At 38.5% G+C, this 27,983-nt stretch overlaps 1 protein-coding gene across 2 annotated transcripts; it reads left to right on the top strand.

Annotated features, from left to right (window-relative positions):
• Window positions 1–137: 137 nt before the first annotated feature.
• Window positions 138–27,983, top strand: NAA50 (N-alpha-acetyltransferase 50, NatE catalytic subunit). Of its 2 annotated transcripts, none has more exons than XM_012463997.3 (5): window positions 138–396; window positions 22,433–22,566; window positions 22,973–23,092; window positions 23,404–23,470; window positions 25,037–27,983. In XM_012463997.3, the coding sequence occupies exons 1-5, from the start codon at window positions 389–391 to the stop codon at window positions 25,212–25,214; spliced, it is 507 nt and encodes a 168-aa protein (XP_012319420.1). In that variant the 5' UTR covers window positions 138–388; the 3' UTR covers window positions 25,215–27,983. The 2 variants fall into 2 exon arrangements, with proteins under 2 accessions (XP_012319420.1, XP_012319419.1); XM_012463996.3 differs by having other exon boundaries at window positions 22,430–22,566.

The following is a 27,983-nucleotide window of genomic DNA, read 5'->3' as shown; positions in this document are numbered from 1 at the left end:
CGGAGTGGAGGGGGCAGGGTGCCCGGAGGCGAGCAGTGCGGCTGCGCGCGAGGCGGCGGACGCGCCGGCGCGCAGAGGGGCGGGGTGAAAGGTCACCGCGCGGCGGCTGCTCTGGCTGGCGGCAGCGGCGGGAGGGAGCTGAGAGACCCGAGTGCACGTGTGGAGAAGCGGCGGGACCTGCGCGGCGGCGGGAGACACTCCCGCCCCCACCAGAGATTTAGGCCCTCGCTCGACTCTCGCGGCCTTCGTCGCTAGCTCAGCTCCTTGCCCTGGCTAGGAGGCCGGCTTGCGGGGTTGAGTGGCCCGAGCTGAGGGTGCGGAGACCTGAGGGCGGCGACGACGACGGCGTTGATATCGGTGGTAACGACGGCCTCAGCAGGCGGGGAAGATGAAAGGGTGAGAAGGCCAGTTGGGCAGGGCTCGGCCGGCGGGGTAGAGGGGCCCGGGCCGGTGTAGAGAGGGAGAGCTGCCAAGGAGAGGAGAGTCTCAGGGCGAAGACCGGCGGAGGGAGATTTCTAGGCTTTTCAGTTCGGTCGGCTCCCGGAGGGGGCGGAGGCGAAGCTCCGGCTGTTGGCGGGCTGAAGGGCCAGCGGAGGCAAGACCCCAGGGTCCCAGGGTTTCGGTCCGGAGGACGAGTGTGGGTTGAGTGGAGAGTAGCGGCTGAGTGGAGCAACATGGACAGGCTATTGTGAGGCGCCTGGGGCGTCCCTCCCCGGAGCGGACCGCTGAGCCACCCCGGGCCGCTGCTCCAGGTGGAGTGGTTTGGTTGTCTTCCATCTCCAGACTCAACTCTGCAACGGCGGTGTTTGACACCTTTCAGTTTTATTCACGCTTGGGAGCTGTGCAGAACCCTCTGGAGAAAGAAGAGATTGGAATAAAGAGCACGGGGATGAGTATTAAGAGCTAGTGACTCAACTAGATTTGGGTTGGGTCACAGCGAGTGGAGGAGGGGGAGAGAGCGCGATCACTGTAGACTTGAGGTGCCAACGAATTTAAGGAAGTATAGCGTGGATCGGTAGGTGGAGCTATTGCTTCAGCAGTTCACTGTTGCCCCTGAGTGCTGAGGGGTTCTTGGGTAGTTTACCACACTGCTCCTTTCAGGTATTTGGCAAAGTTAATGTTCGGTCTTTCACCGTTTTCCTCTTGGATAAAATCAGGAATTATTTTGGATCGACTGTTTAAATTTTTTTTTTTTTTTTTTTTGAGATAGAGTCTCACTCCATCGCCAGGCGCCAGGCTGGAGTGCAGTGGCACAATCTCGGCTCACTGCAACCTCCGCCTCCTGGGTTCAAGCAATTCTCCTGCCTCAGCCTCCCGAGTAGCTGAGACTACAGGCTCACACCACCACGCCCAGCTAATTTTTGTATTTTTAGTAGAGACGGGGTTTCACCATGTTGACCAGGATGGTCTCGATCTCTTGATCTCGTGATCCGCCCGCTTCGGCCTCCCAAAGTGCTAGGATTACAGGCTTGAGCCACCACGCCCAGCCTCGACTGTTTAAATTTTTATGAAATGTCTCCTTATCGTTAAGTTATATAGTTTGAATATATTAATTACGTAACATTGTTCCGAAGCATTGTCTAAATAAGCCGTTTTGGAGCTTGTCTTTACCCTCAAAGAAATGAAGCTCATAATCATTAGCAAGTTCTCTGCAATGCCTTAGTTTGCTGCTGTTGTAAATCGATTAGGAAATCGTAACTATGTTTTAAGTTAGCGAAGCCATTCCAACTATTCAACAGCCCTTTTGAGATGAGGTAAAAGTCACTTTCAATGTAATCTCATACTGCCCCAAATAAAGACCTAAATATTATCTCTGTGTATCAGTGTTTGAGATTACTGGAGAGATTCCAAGAAAATTTAATTTGGTCTTAGGTCTGTAACATATTTCCTTACTCTAATTTTCCTTTAAATACTGGATATTCTAATGTTGAATAGTATGTTTTGTATTAAGAATCTTTAAAGTTTAAGAACCATGAACTATTCACCATACCGGCATTGTTTCACTTCAAGTTCTGAAGAGTTCCAGTTAGGGAAATTAATTGACGAGTATAGGAAGTATTTGCTCCACTTGAATCATAATCTGGGAAGCTTGGCGATTTTAGGTACAATCCAACATATTTGGGGAATGTTGTTTTTCTGCTATGCTGCACTTCTTTTTTTTCTTTCTTCCTTTTTTTTTTTTCCTTCGATACAGGGTCTCACCCTGTCACCCAGGCCAGAGTGCAGTGGCTCAATCTCGGCCCACTGCAACCTCTGCCTTCCAGGCTCAAACAATCCTCCCACCGCAGCCTCCCGAGTCGTTGAGACTACAGGCCCACACCACCACTCCTGGCTAATTTTTGTATGTTTTGTAGAGACGGAGGTCTCACTATGTTGGCCAGACTGATCTCAAACTCCTGGGCTCAAGCAGTCCACCAGCCTCTGCCTCCCAAAGTGCTAGGATTACAGGCATGCGCCACCAAGTACAGCATATACTGCACTTCTTGAGCTTGGTTGCTGTCTCTTACTCATTTTTGTACTCTTTGTCAGGCACTCAGTACTTATTACCATGTTCTGTTCAGTAAGAAAAATGAGACTGAAGAGTTCTCAATGTTGAAACTGCCATGGATTTACAAAGGGGGACTCCAGGAAATTATTCTGTGTATTTAGATCCAAAATCTTCAATCTAGTTCAGTCTCCATCAGGTGTGATGTTCTTTCTGATTGCTACTTGGCAATAGAAATGGAGCTAAACAGTCATATTATTCAGTCTACCTTTAAGAAATTCATGGAGCAGTTTATCTCTGTTTAAAATGGATATTTACATGCAACCTGATGGAGACAGATCCCTAGAAATGAGTACCTGGCCGAATTTAGAGGAAACTTAAAATTATTAAATCTGTATCTTTATGCCAGTAACTATGCCTATAAAGTTTCTATTACTTCTTGTGATTGGGAGCTTAGAATTGTGTTCTTTACTGTAAACCTTTAAGTTGATTTCACAGGAGTAATCCTGTGAACTAACTCCCAGATGAGATGGAACTTTAATTTTTTTTTGCTTCTAAGTCTGTATTTAAGACTCTCAAGAAATGAATTGTGTGAACCTTACTTGTATTTGCTCGGACACTGAACCTACAACAGTATAGGTTTAAAATAAGTTAAGCGCCTTGAGTTCCAAAACTTGTACCACCGTGTACGATGTGGTCAGTTTTATAGTCCTGACTTAATTTGGAATGACCTATAGAAATGAAACAGTGGTCCTGATGATGTGTATGAAATTTTATTTGCTAAGTGTTCTATTGTATATTCAGCTAAGTAGACAGTAAATTGGAATACCTAAACTTGGAAACCGCAGAATTCCCAACACAAAACCAGTCAAATATTTAAAACTTTGTTGCCTGTATGGCCTGTCATATTGAAACTTAAAACTTGTCTGGTCTGGTCTGGTCTTCTCTTTTTTGTCGGAGTCTTGCTCTGTCACCCAGGCTAGAGTGCAGTGACATGATCTCAGCTCACTGCAGCCTCTGCCTCCTGGGTTCAAGTGATTCCATCTGCCTCACCCTTCTGAATAGCCACGACTACAGTCACACATCAGCACATTCAGCTAACTTTTTGTATTTTTAGTAGAGACGGGGTATCAGTATATTGGCCAGGCTGGTTTTGAACTCCTGACCTCATGGTTCACCCGCCTCAGCCTCTCAAAGTGCTGGGATTACAGACGTGAGCCATCACGCCCGGCAGATTATCTGGTTTTTCTTCATATTTTTTCTATGAGTATTAGTAGTAGCAGTAGGACATTCCATTGTATTGGCATGTCTTTCCTCCATAGAAGATAAATTTCCGGTTATTAACTACTGAATATAATTTATGTGCACATCTACAAGTTTGAGATATACCAGGAGATACTGATTCTTTTTTAGGTTGGTGGTTTTTATGAACCAGGGACATTGTAGTTTGAATTTGTGGGTGGTCATTTTATCTGTTGTTCTTCTCTAGGGAAGGTGATTTCAAGCAAGAAGGTATGTCACAGATAACCATGACTGAGGTGGCTGTGTAATGGAAACTGTAATAAACCAAATCATTTAGCCTTCAATTGTAGTAAAGAAGTGCAAATTAGTTCTAATAAAAAATGTCTTTAAGGCCGGGCGCGGTGGCTCAAGCCTGTAATCCCAGCACTTTAGGAGGCCGAGGCGGGTGGATCACGAGGTCAAGAGATCGAGACCATCCTGGTCAACATGGTGAAACTCCGTCTCTACTAATACAAAAAATTAGCTGGGCATGGTGGTGCGTGCCTGTAATCCCAGCTACTCAGGAGGCTGAGCGAGGAGAATTGCCTGAACCCAGGAGGCAGAGGTTGCGGTGAGCCGAGATCGTGCCATTGCACTCCAGCCTGGGTAACAAGAGCGAAACTCCGTCTCAAAAAAAAAAAAATGTCTTTAACAAAATGTGAATACATGACTAAGATGGGAAAGTAGGTAGCAGTAATATAAATATGGAACAATGTAGTTTACTAATTGGAATGGTGAAGCCATTTTATCAAATGTTAAAATAAAATTTAAGATTCTGCAGTCAGAAACAAAACTTTAAGAACTCAGAACAGTGGTTACCTCTGACTGGGTAGGGGTGTGGGAAGGGGCAAAAGGAATATTTTTAGCATTCTGAGATGCTAGAAATACTCTGTATATTTGGGTATTGGTGACATACGTATATATAGATGTAAACAAGATTTGTGATCTTTACTGTATATTTCTAACACATTAATAAAACTTTTCAAAACAGCGTCGGCAGCATAGTGAGACTTTGTCTCTATAAACAATAAATCAGCCAGGAGAATCACTTGAACCCGGGGTTGTAGTGAGCTGAAATCATGCCACTGCACTCCAGCCTGGGCAACAGAGTAAGACTCTGTTTAAAAAAAAAAAAATTAGCCAGGCATGGTGGTGCATGTCTGTAGTTTCAGTTACATGGGAGGCTGAGGGAGGGGGATCACTTGAGCCCAGGAGGTGAAGGCTGCAGAGAGCCATGATCATATTACTACATTTCAGCCTAGGCAGCAGAGCAAAACCTGGTCTCAAAAAAAAAAAAAAAAAAAAAAATCTTTTTTTTTTTTTTAAAGGTTATATTGCTGTTTTGTTTTTCAGCAAAACCAAAAGCTAGTCAGGCTGACGTAGCATTTGACACCTTTTATAAACCTGCAGTTTATACTCCTTCCTTCTGTGAAACAAATAATTTGTGGTTTGTGGTTTGTTGACTGAAATAGCGAATTTTAACAAGTACTTTGTAATGTGCCCTTACTGTGTTGAGATGAATTTATATAAAATACAACCTACTTACACTATAAGTTTTTTAGAAAAAATCCTCGCTAATATGAAAGGGACATAATTTATAATAAAATTTATTTCAGTATTTAATGATGTGGCACAACTATGCCACTTAAAGCATAAGATCAAGTGTTTGCATCTATCTGTAAATAGAATCGTGTAATTTAGAAAGTCTGTCTGCTGCCTATACAGTTGTGTGTATTGTTGACTTGTGTTGCCATTAGTGGTGTGATTTCTTCTTGAAATTTCACACAGCTCTTAGTAAAGCTCTGAACAAAGAATAATCAATAATTTCTGGGTTAGAAAAGATTTTTTAACGTCACTTAGTAGTCCAAGCACTCATCTTAGTAAATGAAGACATATTCCCTGTTTATCGTAAGTTCAAAGATCCTGACTGCTGTTATGTGAATATTACTGTACATATGCTCAGTAGAGTGGAAACTGTAACTGGTCTAAATTATGTGTTTCCTGTTAATGTAATTTATGGTCAAATTAATTTTACATTGTTGGACATTAGCTGTATTGTCAATTAAAATCTTTCTAAATCTAAAGCTCTGACCAAACCAAACTAATATCTTTGTTAAAATTTACTTTGCTACATCCTCCATTTGGCCTGTGGAAATCTTTAAATCTTTTTGTTGTTGTTGTTGAAGCGAAGTTAGGGTCTTGTTGCCCAGGCTGGAGTGCAATGGTGCCATCTCGGCTCACTGCCACCTCTGCCTCCTGAGTAGCTGGGATTACAGGCTTGCACCACCATGCCTGGCTAATTTTGTGTTTTTAGTAGAGACAGGGTTTCTCCATGTTGGTCAGGGAGCCTCGAACTCCCAACCTCAGGGGATCTGCCTGCCTTGCCCTCCCAAAGTGCTGGGATTACAGGTGTGAGCCATTGCGCCCGGTTGGAAATCTTTTTGACTGCTAGTTTTTTCTTCCAAGTACTACCTATGGCTTTCAGCTGTGTGACATCTGAAGAGAGATTCTTTCTCAATTATTCAAATGATTGGCCTTAATCTTGTTTCAAACGCAGCCTGCAGTAACCAGTAGAATACCAGTAGTAACCAGTAGAAACATTCTTCCCATGGTGAACATGAGAGTTACATTTAAGTCTATTCAATGCCTAACTTAATGGCAAAAATGTTACTGTTCTGTCCAATACAGTCCTGACTAGCTACAGTTGGCTATTGAGCAGTTGAAATGTACTTTGTGATCTGTGGCACAGTTGTCATTTCCTGGGTAAGATGGCTGCAGTCTGGGAGCTGAGGACATGGAACAGGAATGCTGGGCAGCTGATTTGTTTCACTGTTTTCCAACATGTAGTAATGTTCATGTTTTGAAGCCAAATTATGTGTGTTTCTTCGATTATCCTTCATTCAAGTATAGTCATCCACATTACTTTCTGAAAACACCTACTGCTGTATGTGGACAGGTTCAATTCAGACTCTCAGACACTGAAGAAGAGATTAGAGAAGTTAACTTTTTTTTCTTTTCTTTTTACTATACCTCTGTAAACAAAGAAGTAACTGTTAATGTTATGTAAAAGAAGGAGATATAGTGTCTCAGTTTGATAATATCTGTGAAGTTTAAAGTGATAAAGCTTCTGTTACCACCACTAGTCCTTATGATGAAGTCATTGAAAACTCTAGTTAATCATCTAGATGTTATTACCTATGTGGGGAAGCCATTAGTAGACGTAGAAATGGAAGCTTTAAAGGATACTGTAAATCTATTCATCTGTTTTACCAAATTGATTACTGTTCACCTTTTGTCATTGGGTCTTAATTAAAAGTGTTTTTTTTTTTTTAAAAAAAAGTGCCTTTTATGACAAGAACTAAATTTTAAACTTTAAAGTGTGACAGCTGATTCTCAGCTGGTACTGTGGCTCATACTTATAGTTCCAACACTTTGGGAGGACAAAGCAGGAGGATCACTTGAGCCCAGGAGTTCAAGACCCAGCCTGGGTTGTAACATAGTGAGAACTCATCTCTACAAAAAAATAGTAATAATTGTAATTAGCTGGGTATAATGGTGTGTACCTATAGTCCCAGCTACTTGGGAAGTCAAGGTGGGAGAATTGCTCGAGCTCAGGAGGTTGAGATTGCACTGCAGTGAGGCTTGATAATGCCACTGCACTCCAGCCTGGGTGACAGAGCGAGACCCTGTCTCAAAAAGAACAGAAAACTCAGTCAGTTATTGATCAGTTTTTTTTTTGTTTTTTTTTTTTGAGATGGAGTTTCGCTCTCGTTACCCAGGCTGGAGTGCAATGGCGCGATCTCGGCTCACCGCAACCTCCGCTTCCTGGGTTCAGGCAATTCTCCTGCCTCAGCCTCCTGAGTAGCTGGGATTACAGGCACGCGCCACCATGCCCAGCTAATTTTTGTATTTTAGTAGAGACGGGGTTTCACCATGTTGACCAGGATGGTCTCGATCTCTTGACCTCGTGATCCACCCGCCTCGGCCTCCTAAAGTGCTGGGATTACAGGCTTGAGCCACCGCGCCTAGCCCCAGTTTTTAAGTATGTTTTGAAACAACTTAGATATGGTGGATCTACTACAAATTTTGTGAAATGTAAATACAGGTCAAATATTTCTAAGGAAAATGAGTAGCTGAATTGGGCAATACTGTAAGTGTAGTAAACTGGATTTTAAAGACTTGGAATGAAAAAAAGTTTTTTAAGGTAAAATAAGTTTTGACTACGTATTGAAATGATTTCTCCTCATGTTAATGTGGATACTAAACTTTTTGTTGTTATGTCAAGGAAGTCTTCCCAAGATAGTAAACATTTTTAAACTTTGTATGTCACTTGTATTTGTGTTGGACCAGGCCTGTGCTAAATCCATTAAAAGCCAAAGTTGTATAAAACAGGATCTGTTCCCTTAGAATCTACTTTCCAGATAGTAGATATTCCTAAATGTTTTCAACTTCTAGGCCAATAGATAGTTTATGACTGTTTATAACCTCTATGGTGAAAGATTTTGAGGCGACTCTGGTTTTTCGTTAAAGTGTTGTCATACAGTCACTTGGTCTGCTGTGAATGGGTAGGGAAGAGATAATTGGAAATATTCGTGTTTCTTTAGCTAATGCAAGCTATATTTTGCCTCTATCAGAAACTGTTCTTAAGGGAAAACTTTATTCTCCAATTCCAGAGACATCTCACCTCAGTCCCCTATAGTGCTCTAGTGAATGCTTGACACACATCCTTAATTATTTCTTTTGGATAATTTCCTAAGAATGAATTTTTCAGATCAAAAGGTACTGGCATTTTTAAAGCTCTGGTATTTGTTGCCGGTTGACCTCCAAAAACATAGTAGCAATTTATTCTACAGCAGTGTATGAGAATGTCCTTTCTTCAAGGGCTAATGAATGGGAAGGGCACTTGCAAAAACCTCAAGAAAACAGATGAAGATGTTGTGGCTGACATTTCAACCATGAATGGTATAAATTTTCTTTGGGATGCATTCAATACATGGACTGCTTTTTAAATTATAGAAATAACTAATGACTTCCTTACAAGTTTTCTTTGAGTAAATACTCACATTTTGCTTTAACTGTAGTTTTACTTTGCTGATTAGGTAATAAATGGCATTTCCATTTTTAAAAGTGTGATGATTATTTAGTAAAGTTGGGACATGTATCATTTTTACTGGTCATTTTGTGATGTAAGTTGCTTTATAACTTACCCAGTTATTAATTGGGATGCTGATTGACTTCAAATTATAAAACAGAGATGATATTCTTTAGAAAGTAGGGTTGAGACATTAGGGCCCAGGTCATCTGAAATAAAAATTTTTAGAGGTGAAACTTGTTAAGCAAGGAAAATATTTTGTACTTAGGAGCATTTCAAACACTTCTCTTTCCAGAAAATAGGATATTATTTAAAGGTATGTTTGGGTTCCCCCGCTTCTAGTCTGTATAGTTATTTATTTTAAAGGAAACTTACTATAATGCAAAAAGCATTGAACTAAAAGCAACCAAGTTTCAGTTTTATGTACTACAAATGATAACTAGCAGTAGGGTCACTAATAAAGGTGTTTCAACCTCCGGGCCTTGGTTGTCTTTAAAGGGAATGGCTTGAACCTGAATAGGAATGGTCAAAAGATTCTAGCTGTGTGCCAGTTCTGTTTTGTAGGTATTTGTGGAAGCAAGATTAACAGATTAAAATAGGGCATAAAGAATACATCGAAAACTAAATTTCTCTATTGGATGAATGGTGGGCTCTTCATAGAACATAGAGGCAGTTCTAATTTCTTACAGAAAGTGATGATGTCACTTTTGGATGTGTTGAATTTGAGATTCTTGTGGAGATACCAGTAACCAGTCAGAAATAATGGCTTGGATTCAGAGATTGGGAAATAAAAACATTTAACATTTATATAGTAGTGAAAGAAAAGCCATAGCTGGCAAGGAGCTTTCTTTACTGAATATATGGATGAAAGTGGAAACAATTTTCCAAAGAATAATTTCTTTTTAGGTTATAGTCTTGAGCAGATTGTACCCATGTGTGTATTTAGCATTAGTAACTGACCAAATAATTGCTGAGATTTTTATACCTCTGATACTTGCAGGCAGGCATACAGTTTGGAGAGCTGGTCCACCCCACCTTCGCTTTTTTTAGAGAAATAGAGTCGGAGTTTCACCTTGTTTCCCAGGCCGATCTCAAACTCCTGGATTCAAGGCATCTGCCCACTTTCGCTTCCCAAAGTGCTGAGATTCCACTTTACTTTTAAAATTACCACTAAACCTCAACAGTGACTACTAACTAGGGCAACCCCCACACACCCTCTTCCCAATTATTGATAATGTCTGAAGACACTTGGTTTTCCTAACAGGATGAGGGAGAGTTCCGGCACCTAGTGGGTAGAAGCTAAGGATCCTGCTGAGTATCCTACAGTGCACTGGAAAGGCCCTTCATAACAAAGAATTATGTAGCCCCAAATGCCAGTGTTGAGATTAAGAAACCCTGCTGTAAAATCTAGATGAGATGGAACTTATTAAGTAATTAGTAACTTACTTAGTAATTCCCTGAAATATTTGAGATCCTGCCCTAAGTCTTAAAGAGGTAAGGTATACATGTTCGTAGCAGGGCAGAGATGTGCCTTGTAAGGACAGAAACAGTAATATAGTTCATATGAGGTAGAAGTGGATGACGGGTTAAAACCTTCTGAACAGTTAGTATTTAAACTGTGCTTTCATAAATTCTGAATGGACATACTTTCAGGTTGAAGGAATTTATTTTCTAGAGGAATCTCCCTTTCATGTAATTTACTACAGGGTAAGAGTTTAGAAATATTACTGCTAGCTAAGAAAAAATTACCTCCCTTCTAACCCCTTGACATTTTTAAATCAAAGGACCATTTGATCCTCACTGAAAGATGCTTTGAGTTTTATGCAAATGCACCTTTATCATTATGCGTCAGAAAAATGTTTCCCAATAGATCTCTTTTTTTGAAAAGTGACCTTGAGAAGTAAAGATCACTCCTTTGACAGAACATGGTGTGACTGATGTTGTGCTACAATGGGAACTAATAGACATAGGCTCTATTCTGGCTTTATCTGTAATTGTCTGTATAGCTACAGATACATTTGTCTCTGGGGTTCAATTTCGTCATCTGTAAAATATCAGATACTCTGTACAACAAATAAACAGGCAGTTAAATTTATGTGCAATAGTACACTTAATACTCACTGTATAAACAGGCTTTAAGCTTTGTCTATACTTCATTTTCACTTTTTTTTTTTTGAGATGGAGTCTTGCTCTGTTGCCAGGTTAGAGTGCAGTGGCACGACCTGGGCTCACTGCAACCTCTACCTCCTGGATTTAAGAGATTGTCCTGCCTCAGCCTCCTGAGTAGCTTGGACTACAGGCACACTTCACCCAGAAAATTTTTGTATTTTTAATAGAGACGGTGTTTCACCATGTTGGCCAGGATGGTCTTGATCTCTTGACCTCATGATCCGCCCACCTCAGCCTCCCAAAGTGCTGGGATTACAACCTCATTTTCATTTTTTGTTATGTAAAGTCACAGTTTGAGCCTGGTGTGGTGATGTGATGCCTGTAGTCCTAGCTACTCTGGAGGCCCAGGCTGGAAGATCATTTGAGCCTAGGAGTTAGAGGCCCCTGGGCAATATAGTGAAATCGTCCTTCTTAAAAAAAAAACCTACTTTGTACCAAGACCCACTTTTGTGGAGTCATATCCCCATCTTGTGGCCTTTCAGCATATTGCTACTAAATGTTTTTACAATTATGAGCATAATTGATAATACATTAAATAGCTAAAAACATTTGCATGCATATTAATCTGACATCGCTGTGCTAAAATTTAGTGTGCATTATCTATCTCATCACACTGCTTGATTTGTAAGCCAAGAGTAAAGATTTCCTACTAGCACATTCTAAACCCAGAAGTTACGTACATTAAATTATACTGAATAATACACTAATCTTGTGGGACTGGCACATATTAATAGCCAATGGGAATCTATAAAGAGGCAGGCAAGTAACTGCATTTTTCACATTTAAGGACTTAGTATAAAGTGTCTGTGGGCACTTTGGCAGTTGCTGTTTCTTGTTTACATCACAGTCTGTCCCACTTTCAGTTCCTTAGTCTAAAAATTGTGATATGAAAGCGCCTTGGGGTTTGATTGTTATAGATTTGAAAAACAAGGAAAAGTAGCATGTTACACCAATTTACTTGAGCTAAGAGTAATTTAGTTTATTTTATAGCAACTGTCTTCAATTTTCTACAGGTAGGGGCTGTAAACTCTAATGCCAACGGGGACCACGCAGATAAGGTAAATCAGTTAACAGAAGCTGCAACTTGAGACTTTATGTAAAATCATTTCATTTAAATATTGCAACAAACTTAAAAACCGGAAACAAAAAAGAAAAACTATGGGGTAGGTCAGGCACGGTGGCTCGCACCTGTAATCCCAGCACTTTTGGAGGCCTGGGCAGGAGGTCATGAGTTCGAGACCAGCTTGGCCAACATGGTGAAACCCCATCTCTACTAAAAATGCAAAAACTAGCTGGGCATGGTGGCAGGTGCCTGTAGTCCCAGCTACTCAGGAGGCTGAGGCATGAGAATTGCTTGAACCTGGGAGGCAGAGGTTGCAGTAAGCTAAGATCGACCACTGCACTCCAGCCTGGGCCACAGAGCGAGACTCTGTCTCAAAAAACAAAAAGTGTGGGTCAAATAGATGTGACCACGTGGTGATTTAATCCTTAGGCCAGTAATTTGTGTCTTAATATACAGAAGAAAGGTGTTAAACTACTGATAAATTAAGATAGTCTACATTGTTACATTATATTACATTCTTATCAGAACTAAGCAAACTATTCATGTACTGGTTTAAGTGAAATCCACTGTTATCATATAGCATAGTTTTTTTTCCAATGACCCATTCTCTATGCTCATCCTTAGTCCCTGTTTCCCTCACCAGATTTCTCAGATTTAGGAATTTACACACATGCAGTGGAAATTTAATTTAGACGGGTGTTAAATTTGGATGATTTACATAACAAGCTTAATTACAAAAGTAAAGCTGCCAAGGTGGAATTTGGGAAACCTGGATTTTTGACTGGCAAGATGATTCTGGTATATAACCAGGTTTGGGATCCATTCTTGGATTTTGTAACATTACTCTCCAGGTTTTTATGTCCATTCTCTTGAAAATTGTTTCTTGGACATCTTTATAGGTTCCTGTTCTTTCACCTCTAAAATTCAAGTGTTTCTTATATTCTATTATTTGACCTTCTTCTCACTACAGACATCCTTGGTAATCTGACACAGTCCCATAATCAAAGGTTATATGCTATGAATTAGTTATGTTTCAGGAAACAGCTGTCAAAATGATGTGTTATAAAAGGGAATTCTTTCATTTAAAAAGTCCATTTCCCTTTACCATCTAGTTTTTGTCTGTTTAACACTAGCATTGCTTCAGTCACATTGGGTAACGTTTAGACTGCATTTTATAAATCATTTTTTAAAGTGCCCATTCATACCTTAGAAGCATTTGACACTATGTTTGATGGAAAAAAACAGAAAGGCAATAAAAGGTGTAGAGAACTGGAACCCAAATACATTACTGATGGAAATATAAAATGGCACAGGCACAGTTTAGAGGTTAAATGTCTGAAATGGGTTTCACTGGGCTAATTCAAGGTGGCAGATTCAGTGATTTTAAACTAGTGTCCTTCAAAAATTCTTATCTACCTGGAACCTCAGTGTGACCTAAGTTAGAAATAGGGTCTTTGGCTGGTCACAGTGGCTCACGCCTGTAATCCCACACTTTGGGAAGCCAAGGCAGGCAGATCACCTGAGGCTGGGAGTTGGGATACCAGCCTGACCAACATGGAGAAACCCCATCTCTACTAAAAATACAAAATTAGCTGGGTGTGGTGGCTCATGCCTGTAATTCTAACTACCCTGGAGGCTAAAGCAGGAGAATCGCTTGACCCCAGGAGGCGGGGGTTGTGGTGAGCCAAGGTGGTGACACTGAATTCCAGCCTGGGCAAGAGCAAAACTCCATCTCCAAAAAAAAAAAAAAGAGCGTCTTTGCAGGTATAATTGAGTTCATGCTGAATTATAGTGGGTCCTAAATGTAATGACTTAGTGTCCTTATAAGAAGAGGAAAGGAAACAGACAAACTGCAAAGACCTTGTGAAGATGGAGGCAGAGATTAGAGATAGGCTGCCGCAAGCCTGGGGCCACCAGAAGCTGGAAGAGCAAGGAAAATTCAGAGAGTATGGCCCTGCTAACAGCTTGATTTTGAACTTCTAGCCTCCTGTACTATATGAAAATATGTTTGTTGCTTCAAGCCACTGAGTTTGTGGTAATTTTTAAAGATAGCCCTAGGATACTAGTACAGTAGAATTGTGTTTCTCCTAGCGGGCCTTGAGGAGAATCCATTTCCTTGGCTCTTCCAGCTTCTGTAGGTAACCTGCATTCCTTGGCTCCTGGCTCTTCCTTCATCTTTAAAGCCAGCCATGGAAATCTTAAAATCTCTTTGTCTGAATAGTATTCTGTTGTCATATCTCCTATGTTTCTTAAGGACTTATGTTATTATATTAGACGTGTCTGGATAATCATGGTTGAGCTTCACATCTCAAGATCTTAATCACATCCGCAAGTCTTTTCTTCCATGTAAATTGACATAGTCAAGGTTCCTGGAATTAGGACATGAACATCCTCTTTTGGGGGTTGGGGGACATTATTATACCTACAACAGGCAGTTTCTTTAAAAGTTAAGCATATTTGTCATATAACCTAGCAATCCCACTTCTAGTTATCTACCAGAAAAGAAAAAAAAAAACCTAAGGCATATGTCCACACACACACTTTTATGCAGTATTCATAGCAGCATTATAATAGCCAAGATGCAAATATAGCCCAAATATCCATCAACTGGTGAATGAATAAACTAAATGTGGTATAAACTATACCAAAATAGACTACTATTAAATAATAAAAAGATCAAACTGCTGGCCAGGAGTGGTGGCTCACGCCTGTAATCTCAGCACTTTGGGAGGCCGAGGAGGGAGGATCACCTGAAGTCAGGAGTTCAAGACCAGCCTGGCCAACATGGTGAAACCTTGTCTTTATATCTTTTAGAAAGTATAAAAATTTCATTTTAAATTAAAAAAAAGATCAAACTGCTGATGTGTTAAAACACAGGTGAACATAACATGCTGCATGAAAGAAGTCTAGTGCAAAAGATAACATTATGTGCTTCCATTTATTTTAAATGTCCAGTAAAGGCACATTTGTAGAAAGAGAAAGATCTAGTGGCTGTCTAGGGGTAGGAAAGGGGATTGATAGCAGATGCACCTAAGAAATTTTGGGAATATAATGAGAATGTTCCAAAACTGAATTGCAATGATAGTTGTACAACTTTATAATTTAAAAAATCACTGAATTATGCATTTAAAACATAGCTTTTATGGTATATAAATTATTCCTCAAGAAGATTGCTTAAAAAAAAATGAGGGTGATTTAAGAAAGGGAGAGTTCATATACCTAAATGTAAACCATCTAGAAGAAAACAAAAATCTTTGTGATCTTGAGTTAGGAATATTTCTTAAATACAACTCAGAAGTACAGTCCATGAAATAAATTTGTCAAAATGTAAAACTTTCAAAAACACTTAATAAGAAAATGAAAAAAGCCATAAACTGGTAAAAATTGTTTGCAACATACATAACTTACAAATGACAAGTATGCATAATACATCCAAAACTCAAGAAAAACCAGTTTTTTAAAAAATGGACAGAGGATCTGAACCAATACTTTATCAAAGGTGATACATGAATGGCAAAGAAATACATGAAAAGATGCTCGCTGCATTTATTATTTAGGGACATGCAAATTAAAAACCACAATAAGGTGTCACTACATACCTGTTAGAATAGCATAAATTTTAAACATTAATAATGCCAGATGCTGATGAGGATGCAAAACAGCTAGAACTCTTACACATTTAAGACCCAGCATTCCCACTCTTAGGGATTTACTAAGAGAAATAAGAACTTGTTCACACCAAAACCTATATGTAAATGTTTATAGGAATTTTATTCATAATCTCCAAAAATTGTAAACAACTGAACTGCCCTTCAACAAAAGGATAAATTTACAGTACATCCACATAATGGAATACCACTCAGCATTAACAAGGAATGAGCTATTGATACACACAACACTGTGATGAGTCTCAGGCATTATGCTAAATGAAAGAAACCAAACAAGCAGCTATGTATTTTGTGATTCCATATATGTAACATTCTTGAAAAGGCGAAACTATGGGGAACAGAAAAGAGATTAGTGGGTACCTGGCAGTTGAACTTTAAAAGGTTATGTGTGAGGTTTTGGAGGTAATGGAATTATTCTATATTTTGATAATGGTTACATGACTATATGTATTTGTAAAAACTTATACACCAAAAAGATGAATTTAATTTTATGTAAGCTTTAAAAAGTTTTTTATTGAAATCCAAGAGATGAATCAAAATTCATCCCCACAAAAGGCTGGAAAACAAAGAACTGTTAATACTTGGTACAAATAGAAAATTGCAAGCTGATGGACTTGAATCAACTAAATCAGCAATTCAATAATTACATTAAATCTTTTTTTGTTATTGCTGTTTTTTTTTTTTTTTTTTGGAACAGTCTTGTTCTGTCTCCCAGGCTGGAGTGCAGTGGTGTGATCCTGGCTCACTATAACCTCCGCCCCTTGGATTCAAGCAGTTCTCCTGCCTCAGCCTCTCAAGTACCTGGGACTACAGGCACACGCCACCACACCTGACTAATTTTTTGTATTTTTAGTAGAGATGGGGTTTCACCATGTTGACCAGGCCAATATCAAACTCCTGGCTTCAAGTGATCCACCTGCCTCAGCCTTCCAAAGTGCTGGGATTACAGGTGTGAGCCACTGTGCCTGGCCCATTAAATGTTAATGGACTAGTTATTCCAATTGTCAGATTAAAGGAATAAGATCCAAGTATATGCTGTTTACATGACACATAGTTTAAATATAAGGACACAAGGAAAAGTAAAAAGAAAAAAAAGGATAAAAGAACATGAAACTTTGATTCGAAGAAAGTTGTAAGGCCAGATCTGGTGACTTATGCCTGTAATCCCAGCACTTTTGGAGGCTGAGGCAGGTAGATTGCTTGAGTTCAGGAGTTGGAGACCATTAGCTGGAAGTGGTGGCATGCACCTGTGGTCCCAACTACTTGGAAGGCTGAGGCAGGAGAATCCCCTGAGCCCGGAAGGCATAGGTTGCAGTGAGCCCCAAGATTGTGCTACTACACTCTAGCCTGGGCAACAGAGTTGAGACCTCCATCTGAAAAAAAAAAAAAAAAAAAAAAGCTATATATGTGAATTCATGAAAAAAGTAGACTTTAAGACAAGGAGTATTACCAACAAAAAGGAGGGATATTTCAAGATGATAAAAGGGTCAAATTATCAACAGTAGTACTAAATACTAAATATTTATGTCCTTACTAACATAATTTGAAAACACTTGGAGCTTTCTATTCATTGATCAAATGAAACAGCAAGAAGTAAGAAACATTTCCAAACTTTCTTTGAGGCCAACATAACCCTAATAAGAAAACATATCAAGAATATTACAGGGGGGTGGGTGCTGTGGCTTACGCCTATAAACCCAGCACTTTGGGAGGCTGAGGTGGGTGGCTCACGAGGTCAGGAGTTAAAGACCAGCCTGGCGAATATGGTGAAACCCTGTCTCTACTAAAAAAATAAAATTAACTGGGTGTGGTGGCTCATGCCTGTAGTCCCAGCGACTCAGGAGGCTGAGGCAGGAGAATCACTTGAACCCAGGAGGCAGAGGTTGCAGTGGGTTGAGATTGCACCACTGCACTCCAGCCTGGGTGACAGGGTGAGACTCAGTCTAAAAAAAAAAAAAGAATTATATTACAAGGGCCAAGTGCAGTGGCCTTTAATTCCACCACTTTGGGAGGCCAACGTGGGCAAGTGGATCACTTGAGACCATGAGTTAAGACCAGCCTGGCCAACATGGTGAAACCCCATCTCTACGAAAAATACAAAAATTCACCAAGGGTGGTGGCATATGCTTGTAATCCCAGCTACTTGGGAGGATTCCTTGAACCCAGGAGGCTGAGGTTGCAGTAAGCTAAGATCACACTGCTGGACTTCAGCCTGGGCAACGGAGTGAGACTCCATCTCAAAAAAAAGAAAAAGAAAATTAAATGTGTCAGAGTAAGCCTTTTTGAGATACCATTTGAACAGAGACTTGAAGGAGTTAACGTATTCTGTAGCCAAGGATGGAGAGGCCATCAGTTGACATAGGAAAAACTGCAAGTGAAGCAGATTTGGGAACAGAGATCCCAAATTGTTTGCAGTATGTTCACTTTGAAGTGTCTACAAGAAATGGCTTGGGTTTAGGAGTGTCGAATTCAGGAGTGATAGGCTAGAGATAGAAATTTGGAATTGGCAGCATTAAAGCTATGCAGCTACAAGATTGAATGAGATCACCAAGAGGATAAATATAGACATGATAACCAAATGTGTCGATACATGAGGCCCTCATAAAATTGGTTCTTTTTCAGCTTCCACATTTACACACAAGCACACTTGATGCTTTAGCCATATCAAACTGACTGTAGTTTTCCGACTACATCATTGTTATTTTTTTCATGTTTTATTAGACTGCATCTCTTGCCCTTCCACAGAATAAGCTAGTCATTTTTCAGAATGTTTCCCAGGGTCACCTTTATTCTAGTATTTTTGTACTATATGTGCATTCACTGTTAGTAGCACATTGTATATACCTGTCTTTCCTACTAAATATAAACTCCTTTGCATTCCACATGCATAACACATAGATACTCAAATTTATTGAAATGGTATGCTTTTTAAATAGGCAACTCTGTTCTTAAGAACTTTAGAAAAATTTAGATTCACAGAATTCTTAAAATCTCCATTAGATTAGTTTTTTAATAGAGACTTTGGACTTTTAATTTTTTTATAGGTTATTTTAACTAAAAGCTTTTTGGTTGTTTACATTCAAGTAATGTTATCATTTTATTGACATTTCTACATATCCCTTATGCTTATGCCTTTACTACATGTTCTTTGCTAAATTTGCAAGTTGATGTTATTACTTTGATATATTTAGAAAATCTACGTCTTAAGATAATTTGGAACTAAGTGAGCAGGATTACAGAAGTATTCCATTTCAGTCAGACATATCATGTTAGAGTTAAACTGTATTTGAAGCTCAGTTTTGCTGACAGGGTTACATTAAGTGAACATTTTGAAATTGTTCTAGCCTATTTGTTTCTAGCAAAAATCATTAATTTCTCATAAACGACTTAATTTTTCCAACAGCTACCAAATACATCTCAGATTTGTTTAAAACGTGTATGTGTATTTATATGTGCATAGAAAAGTATTGGAAGACTATCAACAAACTCATTTCTGGACGTATTACTGCAGGATATTTTACCTTTCTTTGTCATTTCTATGGTGTGCTTTTTAAAAAAAACAAGACATGTATTTTTTTAATTAGGCAAAGATTAAATCACTTTTTAAATACTAAAACTTTTTTTAAAATGATGTGCTCTGAATTAATATAAACTGTATGTAAAAAGAAATTACACCCAACTTGTGGCACTCTGGTAAGTTAAACAGCAGAAAATGTAGGTAAGATGTGATCCCTGTCTGCTACAGTATTTTTAAAGGGTCCTGTATTTTGGCCAGGCACAGTGGCTCACTCCTGTAAGCCTAGAACTTTGGGAGGCTAAGGTGGGTGGATCACTTGAGCTCAGGAACTGGAGACCAGTCTGGGCAACATGGTGAAGCCCTGCCTCTACAAAAATTCGCTGGGCGTGGTGGTATGTGCCTGTAGTCTCAGCTTCTCATGAGGCTGAGGTGAGAAGATTTCTTGAACCTGGGAAGTGGAGGCTGCAGTGAGCCTGGGCAACAGTGAAACCCTGTCTCAAAAAAAGAAAAATAAAGGATTCTGTATTTTACAGGATAAACGGTATCCACAGATTTTTTTTTTTTCTTTTTATGTGAATGATAGATAGTGGGGAAAGTGAGTCCAATAGATTTTAGTCAGAGAAGTGTTCTGGGCAAAATGTCATTTACTTTCAGCCTTAAAGAAGGAAAAAAAAAACGAGGTGTGCTTTAATGAAGAGGGGGAGTTCTGTGAATGAGATGTAATCTATTTAAAGAAAACATGAATTTCATACAGAGAATTCATTACAGTTGTCAAATATTTGGGATGAGAAAAGGCCATACTTAAGTGGCTAGAAGCTGGAAGAGACTAGGACAAGAAAATCTCTATTTTTTTATTTTTTAGCCTTTCCTGTGGTGCTGAGAGGTTTTTTAAATATATAAATCTCTTACTCTTTTACTAACATGTTTGTTTATTTAATCTGTGTGGTTTCTAGGAAACTTCAGATTTTAGGAAGACATACAAGACATGCAAAGATAATTGATTGCAACAAATAATACCGATCAGTGGTATAAAAATTAAATAATTGAGGCAGAAAGGCTAAAGGTTTCAAATGAGCTAAGCCTTTCAAAACTGCTAAGTATGACAGGAAGGATGCTTTATGCAATTTTTTGTGTTCTTCATACAGACTACTTCAATGGGGAGCAAAGTCTCCTCTGTTTTTGCCTCTAACTCCTTAGCAAGCAGAATATTCTCCAAACTAGGCATTACAGAGTAATACATTAGAGAATTGTACTATAAGATAAATATTACATCGTATTCCTCTCTATCCAGATAAATCAACTTTAGAAATTTCTTTTTTTTTTAATTTGTAATTGTTGCTGTTTTGTTTTGTTTTGTTTTGTTTTTTTGAGACAGTCTCTCTGTCACCCAGGTTGGAATGCAGTGGTGCACAATTACAGCTTACTGTAGCTTCGACCTCCCAGGCTCAAGCAATCCTCTCACTTCAGCCTTCTAAATAGCTGGGACCATAGGTGCAAACCACCTCACCTGTGTTTTTTTTTTGTTTTTTTTTTTTAATTTTTATTTTTTTAAAGATGGGGCCAACCATGTTGGCCAGGCTGGTCTTGAACTCCTGACCTCAGGTGATCCACCCACCTCGGCCTCCCAAAGTGCTAGGATTACAGGCGTGAGCCACCATGCCCAGCTCTTTTTAAAAATTTCTTATAAAGTTTTGCTATATTGCCCAGGCTGGTCTTAAACTCCAGGGCTCAAAGGATCCTCTAACCTTGGCCTCCCAAAGTGCTGGGATTACAGGTCTTCATGCCCAGCTGGTGTTTTTTGTTTGTTTTTTAATCTAAATTTCAACATTTGAAAATACAGTTTTTAAAAGTACAATTTCTACTACACACTACAATCCTTTCAGGCATGCTTCTGAACATGTTAACAGAAGTCAGTTGTTAAATATAGTTGAAATGTGCTTTTTCTCTACAATATACCACAACATCTTTTTGGGCAAATAATACGGATGGAGTCGGGGGTGGGGAGGAGTGTAGAATACTGTCAGGTTTGCCTTATCACATTTGATCTGCCTTTAATTAACAGTAGTGAAGTTCACTTCAGCTGTTAAAAATTCTTTTGTTTACAGCTCTACAGGCAAAACAACTTTGATACTTTGTTAGAAATTGGAACTCAAAATTTTTAGCTTTAATCTCTCTGTTCGTGGAACCAATTGTTTTGATTACTGGTGGTTTCTTAGGAATGCTCCTTGTGTTAGTCTGTTCTCACACTGCTAATAAAAATATACCCAAGACTAGGTAATTCATAAAGGAAAGAGGTTTAATTGACTTACAGTTCCACAGGGATGGGGAGGTCTCAGAAACCTGTAATCGTGGTAGAAGGAGAAGCAAACACATCATTCTTCACATGATGGCAGGAAGAAGAATGAGAGCAAAGAGGAGGAAAGGCCCCTTTTAAAACCATCAGATCTTGTGAGAACTCACTATCACTAGAACAGCATGAGGGTAACTGCCCCCATGATTGACTGGGTCCCTCCCATGACATGGGAATTATGGGAACAATAAGATGAAATTTGGACAGGGACACAGCCAAACCATATCACTTCTGTTGCTTTCTTAATGGATAGTTTTCAAACTGAGGTGTTTTTCAGAATGTGTATTCTTTTGTTTTGTTTTCAGCAACTCTGGTTCTGAAAATGGGGTATGTGTATCCAGGAATGTGAATTTTGAGTATCACCTCTTTGACTCTGATGTAGGTAGCTCCTAGACCACGGTTTTCAATGAATAGAATGTGCATGGTATTGCATACTTCCATTATTTTCTTAGAATAAATTGCTTGGACAAATGAGCTGTAATTTTACCGGAAATAGGTGTATCTAAATTTTTCTGAACTATAAATAAGGAAAATTTTGACACTTGTAGAATGTTATTCTGGCCTTTGTAGTAGTTGTTCTGTACCATATTTGTCTCTAAGTGTATGTAATTGTATGAAAGCAATGAGAATTTATATTGAATGGCGAAATTTGCTTATAAATGGTAATCTTCATGAGGATATAAAGCCACTCTGAAAGAGTTGGATTTATCAATCATGTAAAAAAGACTTAGTACCCCTTTCATATATTCATATTAACCAATGAGACTAATTAAATTTTATTGAGTACATTTTGATTTGTTCCAGTAGCCGGATCGAGCTGGGAGATGTGACACCACACAATATTAAACAGTTGAAAAGATTGAATCAGGTCATCTTTCCAGTCAGCTACAATGACAAGTTCTACAAGGATGTGCTGGAGGTTGGCGAGCTAGCAAAACTTGGTATAATACAGTTTTTTTTCCTCCCTTCTTTTCTTTCTTTCTGTTCTTGAACCCTAGTTTTTTATAGAGCAGAAAGGGTTAACTAGTTTGCTTATATTACAAGTGAGGAAATGGGAGTGGTCCAGGTTGTGAGAAAAATCTCAGAGAAATCAGTTGAATAAAATAGTTCAATTTTTAAAAGAAATGCTAAATGTTCTTAATTATTTAGTGTATGCCTGTGTGTTTTCACTTTTTAAACTATACTCTAGAGGAGGCTTAAACTTCCTAAGATGGCATAAGGTCATTGATATTCATGGAATGATTCATGAAATTTAATGCTGATAGCAACAGTGTAGTCCTTTGAAAGGGAAAAAGATTAAATAAAATGTGTTACTCTGTTGTTATATCTTTGTATTTTCCTTGGCAGCCTATTTCAATGATATTGCTGTAGGTGCAGTATGCTGTAGGGTGGATCATTCACAGAACCAGAAGAGACTTTACATCATGACACTAGGATGTCTGGCACCTTACCGAAGGCTAGGAATAGGTAAAAAATTATTCGTGTTTTTTTTGTTTTTTTTTTTTTTACTTCTTCAGAGAAGCATTAATATATTATTTGTTAATGTGTCTGACCTAGTTAGGTAATTGGGTCTTTTTAAGGAATACTGAGAAAGGGTTACTGAATTATATAAAAATGTGGTGAAAAATAACAAATGTTTATTAATGTAATTCTGTCGGAAGCCCTGCATAGATTTGTTATGTATGTAGGACTCAATAAATAGTTCAGATGGCAAATGGATAGATGTATAATTTAAAGGCTGATTTACAAAGTCACATATTTGTTTGTTTTATTAACAGGAACTAAAATGTTAAATCATGTCTTAAACATCTGTGAAAAAGATGGTACTTTTGACAACATCTATCTGTAAGTAAAATAATATTTAATGTTCTTATCGAAGTGGTTTAATAAATTGGCAGTAGAAATCTTTACTAGAAACTTTAAAATCTGGTCACTTACTGTGCCTTTGGAAAAACTATGGAAGTAGTTGGGTAGTTGTTAGTTTTGTTTAGTTTTGTTTTATTAATAGTAGTAGATTAGGAACCTGAGATAGAACACATTGCTTTATTATATTACAGTGAGAGCTCCAAAGTCATAAGGATGAAATCAGGATTAAAACTCAGGTCTTCAGAATTCACGGCCATTCAAGACCTTAAATACTACTTTTCTTGTGGAAAACCTTGTGTGTTTTTGTTCAGGGATATGTGACATGATCATTTGTAGTAGAGTTTAATAATCAAAATCAGGGATTACCTAGCTGAGATTATACTTGAATCTCAGGAGACTGTAGATTAAAAGCTATGACTAAGATCACAGTCATAGATGTTCATAATTTAGTTTGGCCATGTGAGAGATTATACGATGTTATAATTTTTAAGACATACCAGGCCGGGCGCAGTGGCTTATGCCTGTAATTCCAGCACTTTGGGAGACCAAGGCAGGTGGATCACAAGGTCAAGAGATTGAGAACATGGTGAAACCCCGTCTCTACTTAAAAATACAAAAATTAGCTGGGCGTGGTGGCGCGCGCCTGTAGTCCTAGCTACTCGGGAGGCTGAGGGAGGAGAATTGCTTACACCTGGGAGGCAGAGGTTGCAGCGAGCCGAGATCGCACCACTGCACTCCAGCCTGGTGCCTGGCAACACAGCAAGACTCTGTGTCAAAAAAAAAAAAAAAAAAAGACATACCGTGTTTTTAATCAATCAGAAGGAAGATATATGTTCAAACTTTGAGACCCTAGCTTTTTATTTTTCATTATTTTTTTCTGTGTGTTATTAGGGCCTTTTAATAATTTCTCCTCTTTTTTTTTTTTTTTGGCTTGCTTGTTTGTTTGTTTTTTGAGACAGAGTCTTGCTCTGTGGCCAGGCTGGAGTGCAATGGCACGATCTTTGCTCACTGCAACCTTGGGTTCAAACTCCCGCCTCAGCTTCCCAAGTAGCTGGGACTACAGGCGCATGCCACCATGCCTGGCTGATTTTTTTGTATTTTAGTAGAAATGGGGTTTTGCCATGTTGGCCAGGATGATCTCCATCTCCTGACCTCGTGATCTGCCAGCCTTGGCCTCCCAAAGTGCTGGGATTACAGGCATGAGCCACTGCACCCAGCCATAATTTCTCCTCTTACAATGAAAAATATTTTGATAGCTATGTTACTTTACCCTTTGTTGACTACAAGAATAAACACTATGAGCCTTCTAATCTCAGCCAGCTGTCTTACAAATGTTAGACAAGATTAGATTAAAAGTGTAAAATTTCATCAAAAGCTTTTAGGCAAGCATGCCTAACCTTTGTTGATTATTGGTAATTGTAAAGAGAATGTAACAAATGTCTGCAGTATTCTAGCTCCAACCAATTTGGAGCTATCTGTGGAGAATGCTTAAAACTTGATGAAACCTTAATTTTAATTTTTTTCTGATATTCTCTTATGTCTCAGGCACGTCCAGATCAGCAATGAGTCGGCAATTGACTTCTACAGGAAGTTTGGCTTTGAGATTATCGAGACAAAGAAGAACTACTATAAGAGGATAGAGCCCGCAGATGCTCATGTGCTGCAGAAAAACCTCAAAGTTCCTTCTGGTCAGAATGCAGATGTGCAAAAGACAGACAACTGAACAAATTACAAATGAACTTTCTTGCACTTGCTTGTCGCCAAATAAAAGAGAGGCCCATTGATTCCCCCTATTTTCTTTTAAAACTTTTCTCCCTCCTTGTTCTTGTTTTTCCTTCTTCCTTTTGTTTCCTCTAAGAGTTTTAATACTTTCAAGGACTTTAAAAAAAATCACGTTTGGATTGTTTTCTCTTATTTTTGTGAGGTGGTTTGAAGGAAGGAAAAGGTAGATCTGTTTAATTTTGCAGTTAAAGTTAGATGGTCCTAAAAATTTAGTTGTCAAATAATTTCAAATTTAATGTCCTGCTTTCACATTGAATGGCAGAGCCCACAAAATATTGTATATTTCAAAAGACAAATAGAAGCAGCAGCAATATCTTATTCTCTAATTCATAGACAAATTGAGTGTGCTTGTGGTACTTTGGGTTTTTAAAGACTTTGTGGGATACTAATCCCTAGGCATTGCCTTCACTCCACCTTTAGTCCTTCTGAGCACACTCTCGGAGGTTGGAACATCATTATCCTTGTAAGAAATACTAAGCTTGTTTTGATTATTAAGCAATTATTTCTTCTCTTCTTGCTGGTGGGTGGGGCAGTTTGGTTTAGGTAGTGTTATACTTTTGTCTAAATATTTGAGTTAAACTGCTTTTCTGCTATTGAGTGGGCTGGTTACTAGCAGGTTGGTTTTTCCTGCTGTTGATTGTTACTAGTGGCATTAACTTTTAGAATATGAGCTGGTGAGATTAATTTGTTTTAATATCCCAGCTAGAGATATGGCCTTTAACTGACCTAAAGAGGTTTGTTGTGATTTAATTTTTTCCCTGTTCCTTTTTCTTCAGTAAACCCCAAAATAGTCTAACCTTAAAAATTGAGTTGATGTCCTTATAGGTCACTACCCGTAAATAAACCTGAAGCAGGTGTTTTCTGTTGAACATATTAAAAAATACCTAAAGGAAGCTTAGATGGACTGTGACATAATAAATGTAATTAATGTCATCCAGTGCCAGCTGTTAAAAGTGTAACCACTAAGCATTTGATTTTACAGGAAAAAATATCTAGGCAGTATTTTTGAGAATAACATAGCTGTGCTATTGCATATCTGTTGGAGAGCATCCCAGATTTTCTTACACTCTGTGCCTATGATACTGAGTTTAAGGATTTGGGGCAGGGGTAATTGTTAAACATATTGCTTCTATTCTTGGAAAAGCAGAAATGTAAAGTGTTAATAATACAGATGGCACTGTGACCTCCTCCACTGAGTGGACTGGTTTATGCCAGATCATTTTCTGGCACATAGGGAGTGGCTTTGACAGGTTGATAACTTTGTAAGATGGGAGACATCTGAGATATTTATGTTTTCCTCTTGTAGTCCCATCTCCAATAGTTAGAAATTTTCTCAGACTTTAAAATAATGCACAGGGCTTGAGCTTTCTGTCATTTGACTTTAAAAGGAAGTTTCATTCATAGTATTTATCCTTTTATGTAAAATTCTGGTATAAAAGTCTCATCTCCAAATATGTTAAATGACAAAATTATTTTTTAAAATGTTTATGCACACTTTATAACCTTAAGTTTTTGAGAATGTGAAAGTACAAAGTGCAGTAGACTTCAACAGTCTCTAGTGCCAAGAATAATACAGAAAAAGAAAACAGTTGATGAATGAGTTTATAGAGTTCTAATCTTAAGATGGTAAAAATGTAAAAAGACCTTGCTGGTTTTTGGGGGATGTTCATTTCTTAAACAATCCAAATCTAAGCTTAGAAGAAAAGTTTAGCATTAAGCACCTTTATCTTCATGGATAAGCTTCAGCTTGCTCTTGCCAAGAGAAGAGTGCTTGAGTTACAGAAGGTGTAATTAGTTTGAAGAATGCAGCAGCCTTTTTGTAAACTTCCCAGATATCAAAATGGACTTTGATATATAAATGGTTTTCTGAGATGACACTGCCTCTATTTCTATAACCATTTCACCTGGACTGTCTAATCAGTCCTATGAATGTATCCCTAAATGTGGTTATTGAAAACCGAATAGCTGCCTCATGACAAGTACATGTTATTTAAGGAGGAAAAAATATTAAATTTTGAATTATGTAGGCTCCCTATCAATATATATAGTTTCTTTTTCCATGCTAATCAGTGACTTAAACTGTAAATGTTTATAAAAGGTTAATTGTCCTACATCAAACTTATATTAAATAATTCCATCCACTTATAGAGGAGGAGGAGAAAAATGTGGAAGAGGTAAAAAGCCGGGCACAACTTCATATGCCTGTGAGTCAGTAAAGATCGAACTAATGTCCCATGTTCAGCTGATTATTTTGATATATGATAATAATTATCTTTGAGGTAGAACAATTCTGTTAACTAGAAAATCACAGGATATATCCATCATATTTTTCAGGACAAATAGTTTTTACTGTGGGGCAAATAGGTTAAAATTACACTTTATGGTAGTTGCATTTAGGTTTTAAAGCAAAGAATCTGTAGAGAAATCTATGCAATATATAGTTTGTCCAGATTAGTTTTCATTTGGGAGAAGTTCTGAAATATCTCTAAAGCAGTTTGTTTACTCATCAATTGAAAAGTCCTCCAAAAAGAGAACTATTGGGAAACCATGGTGTGTGGTGGTGGAAAAGAAAAGCTCCCTCAGTTTTTTGGAGGGAATAACTTTAAAAAAATACTTAAATGGCTAAGTTTACTTGGTGCAGTTAAGAATTAAACTTGTCAATTTTAACATTGCTGTTACATCTGAAATAAACTTATGTGTTGTTCTGTTA

This window comes from Aotus nancymaae, unplaced genomic scaffold, assembly GCF_030222135.1.
Source record: "Aotus nancymaae isolate 86718 unplaced genomic scaffold, 86718_ANA_hifiasm-v0.15.2.pri h1tg000011l, whole genome shotgun sequence".
NCBI classification, from domain to species: Eukaryota; Metazoa; Chordata; class Mammalia; order Primates; family Aotidae; genus Aotus; species Aotus nancymaae.
Note: the sequence above shows the minus strand (reverse complement) of the source record. Positions and strands in the feature narration are given on the sequence as shown.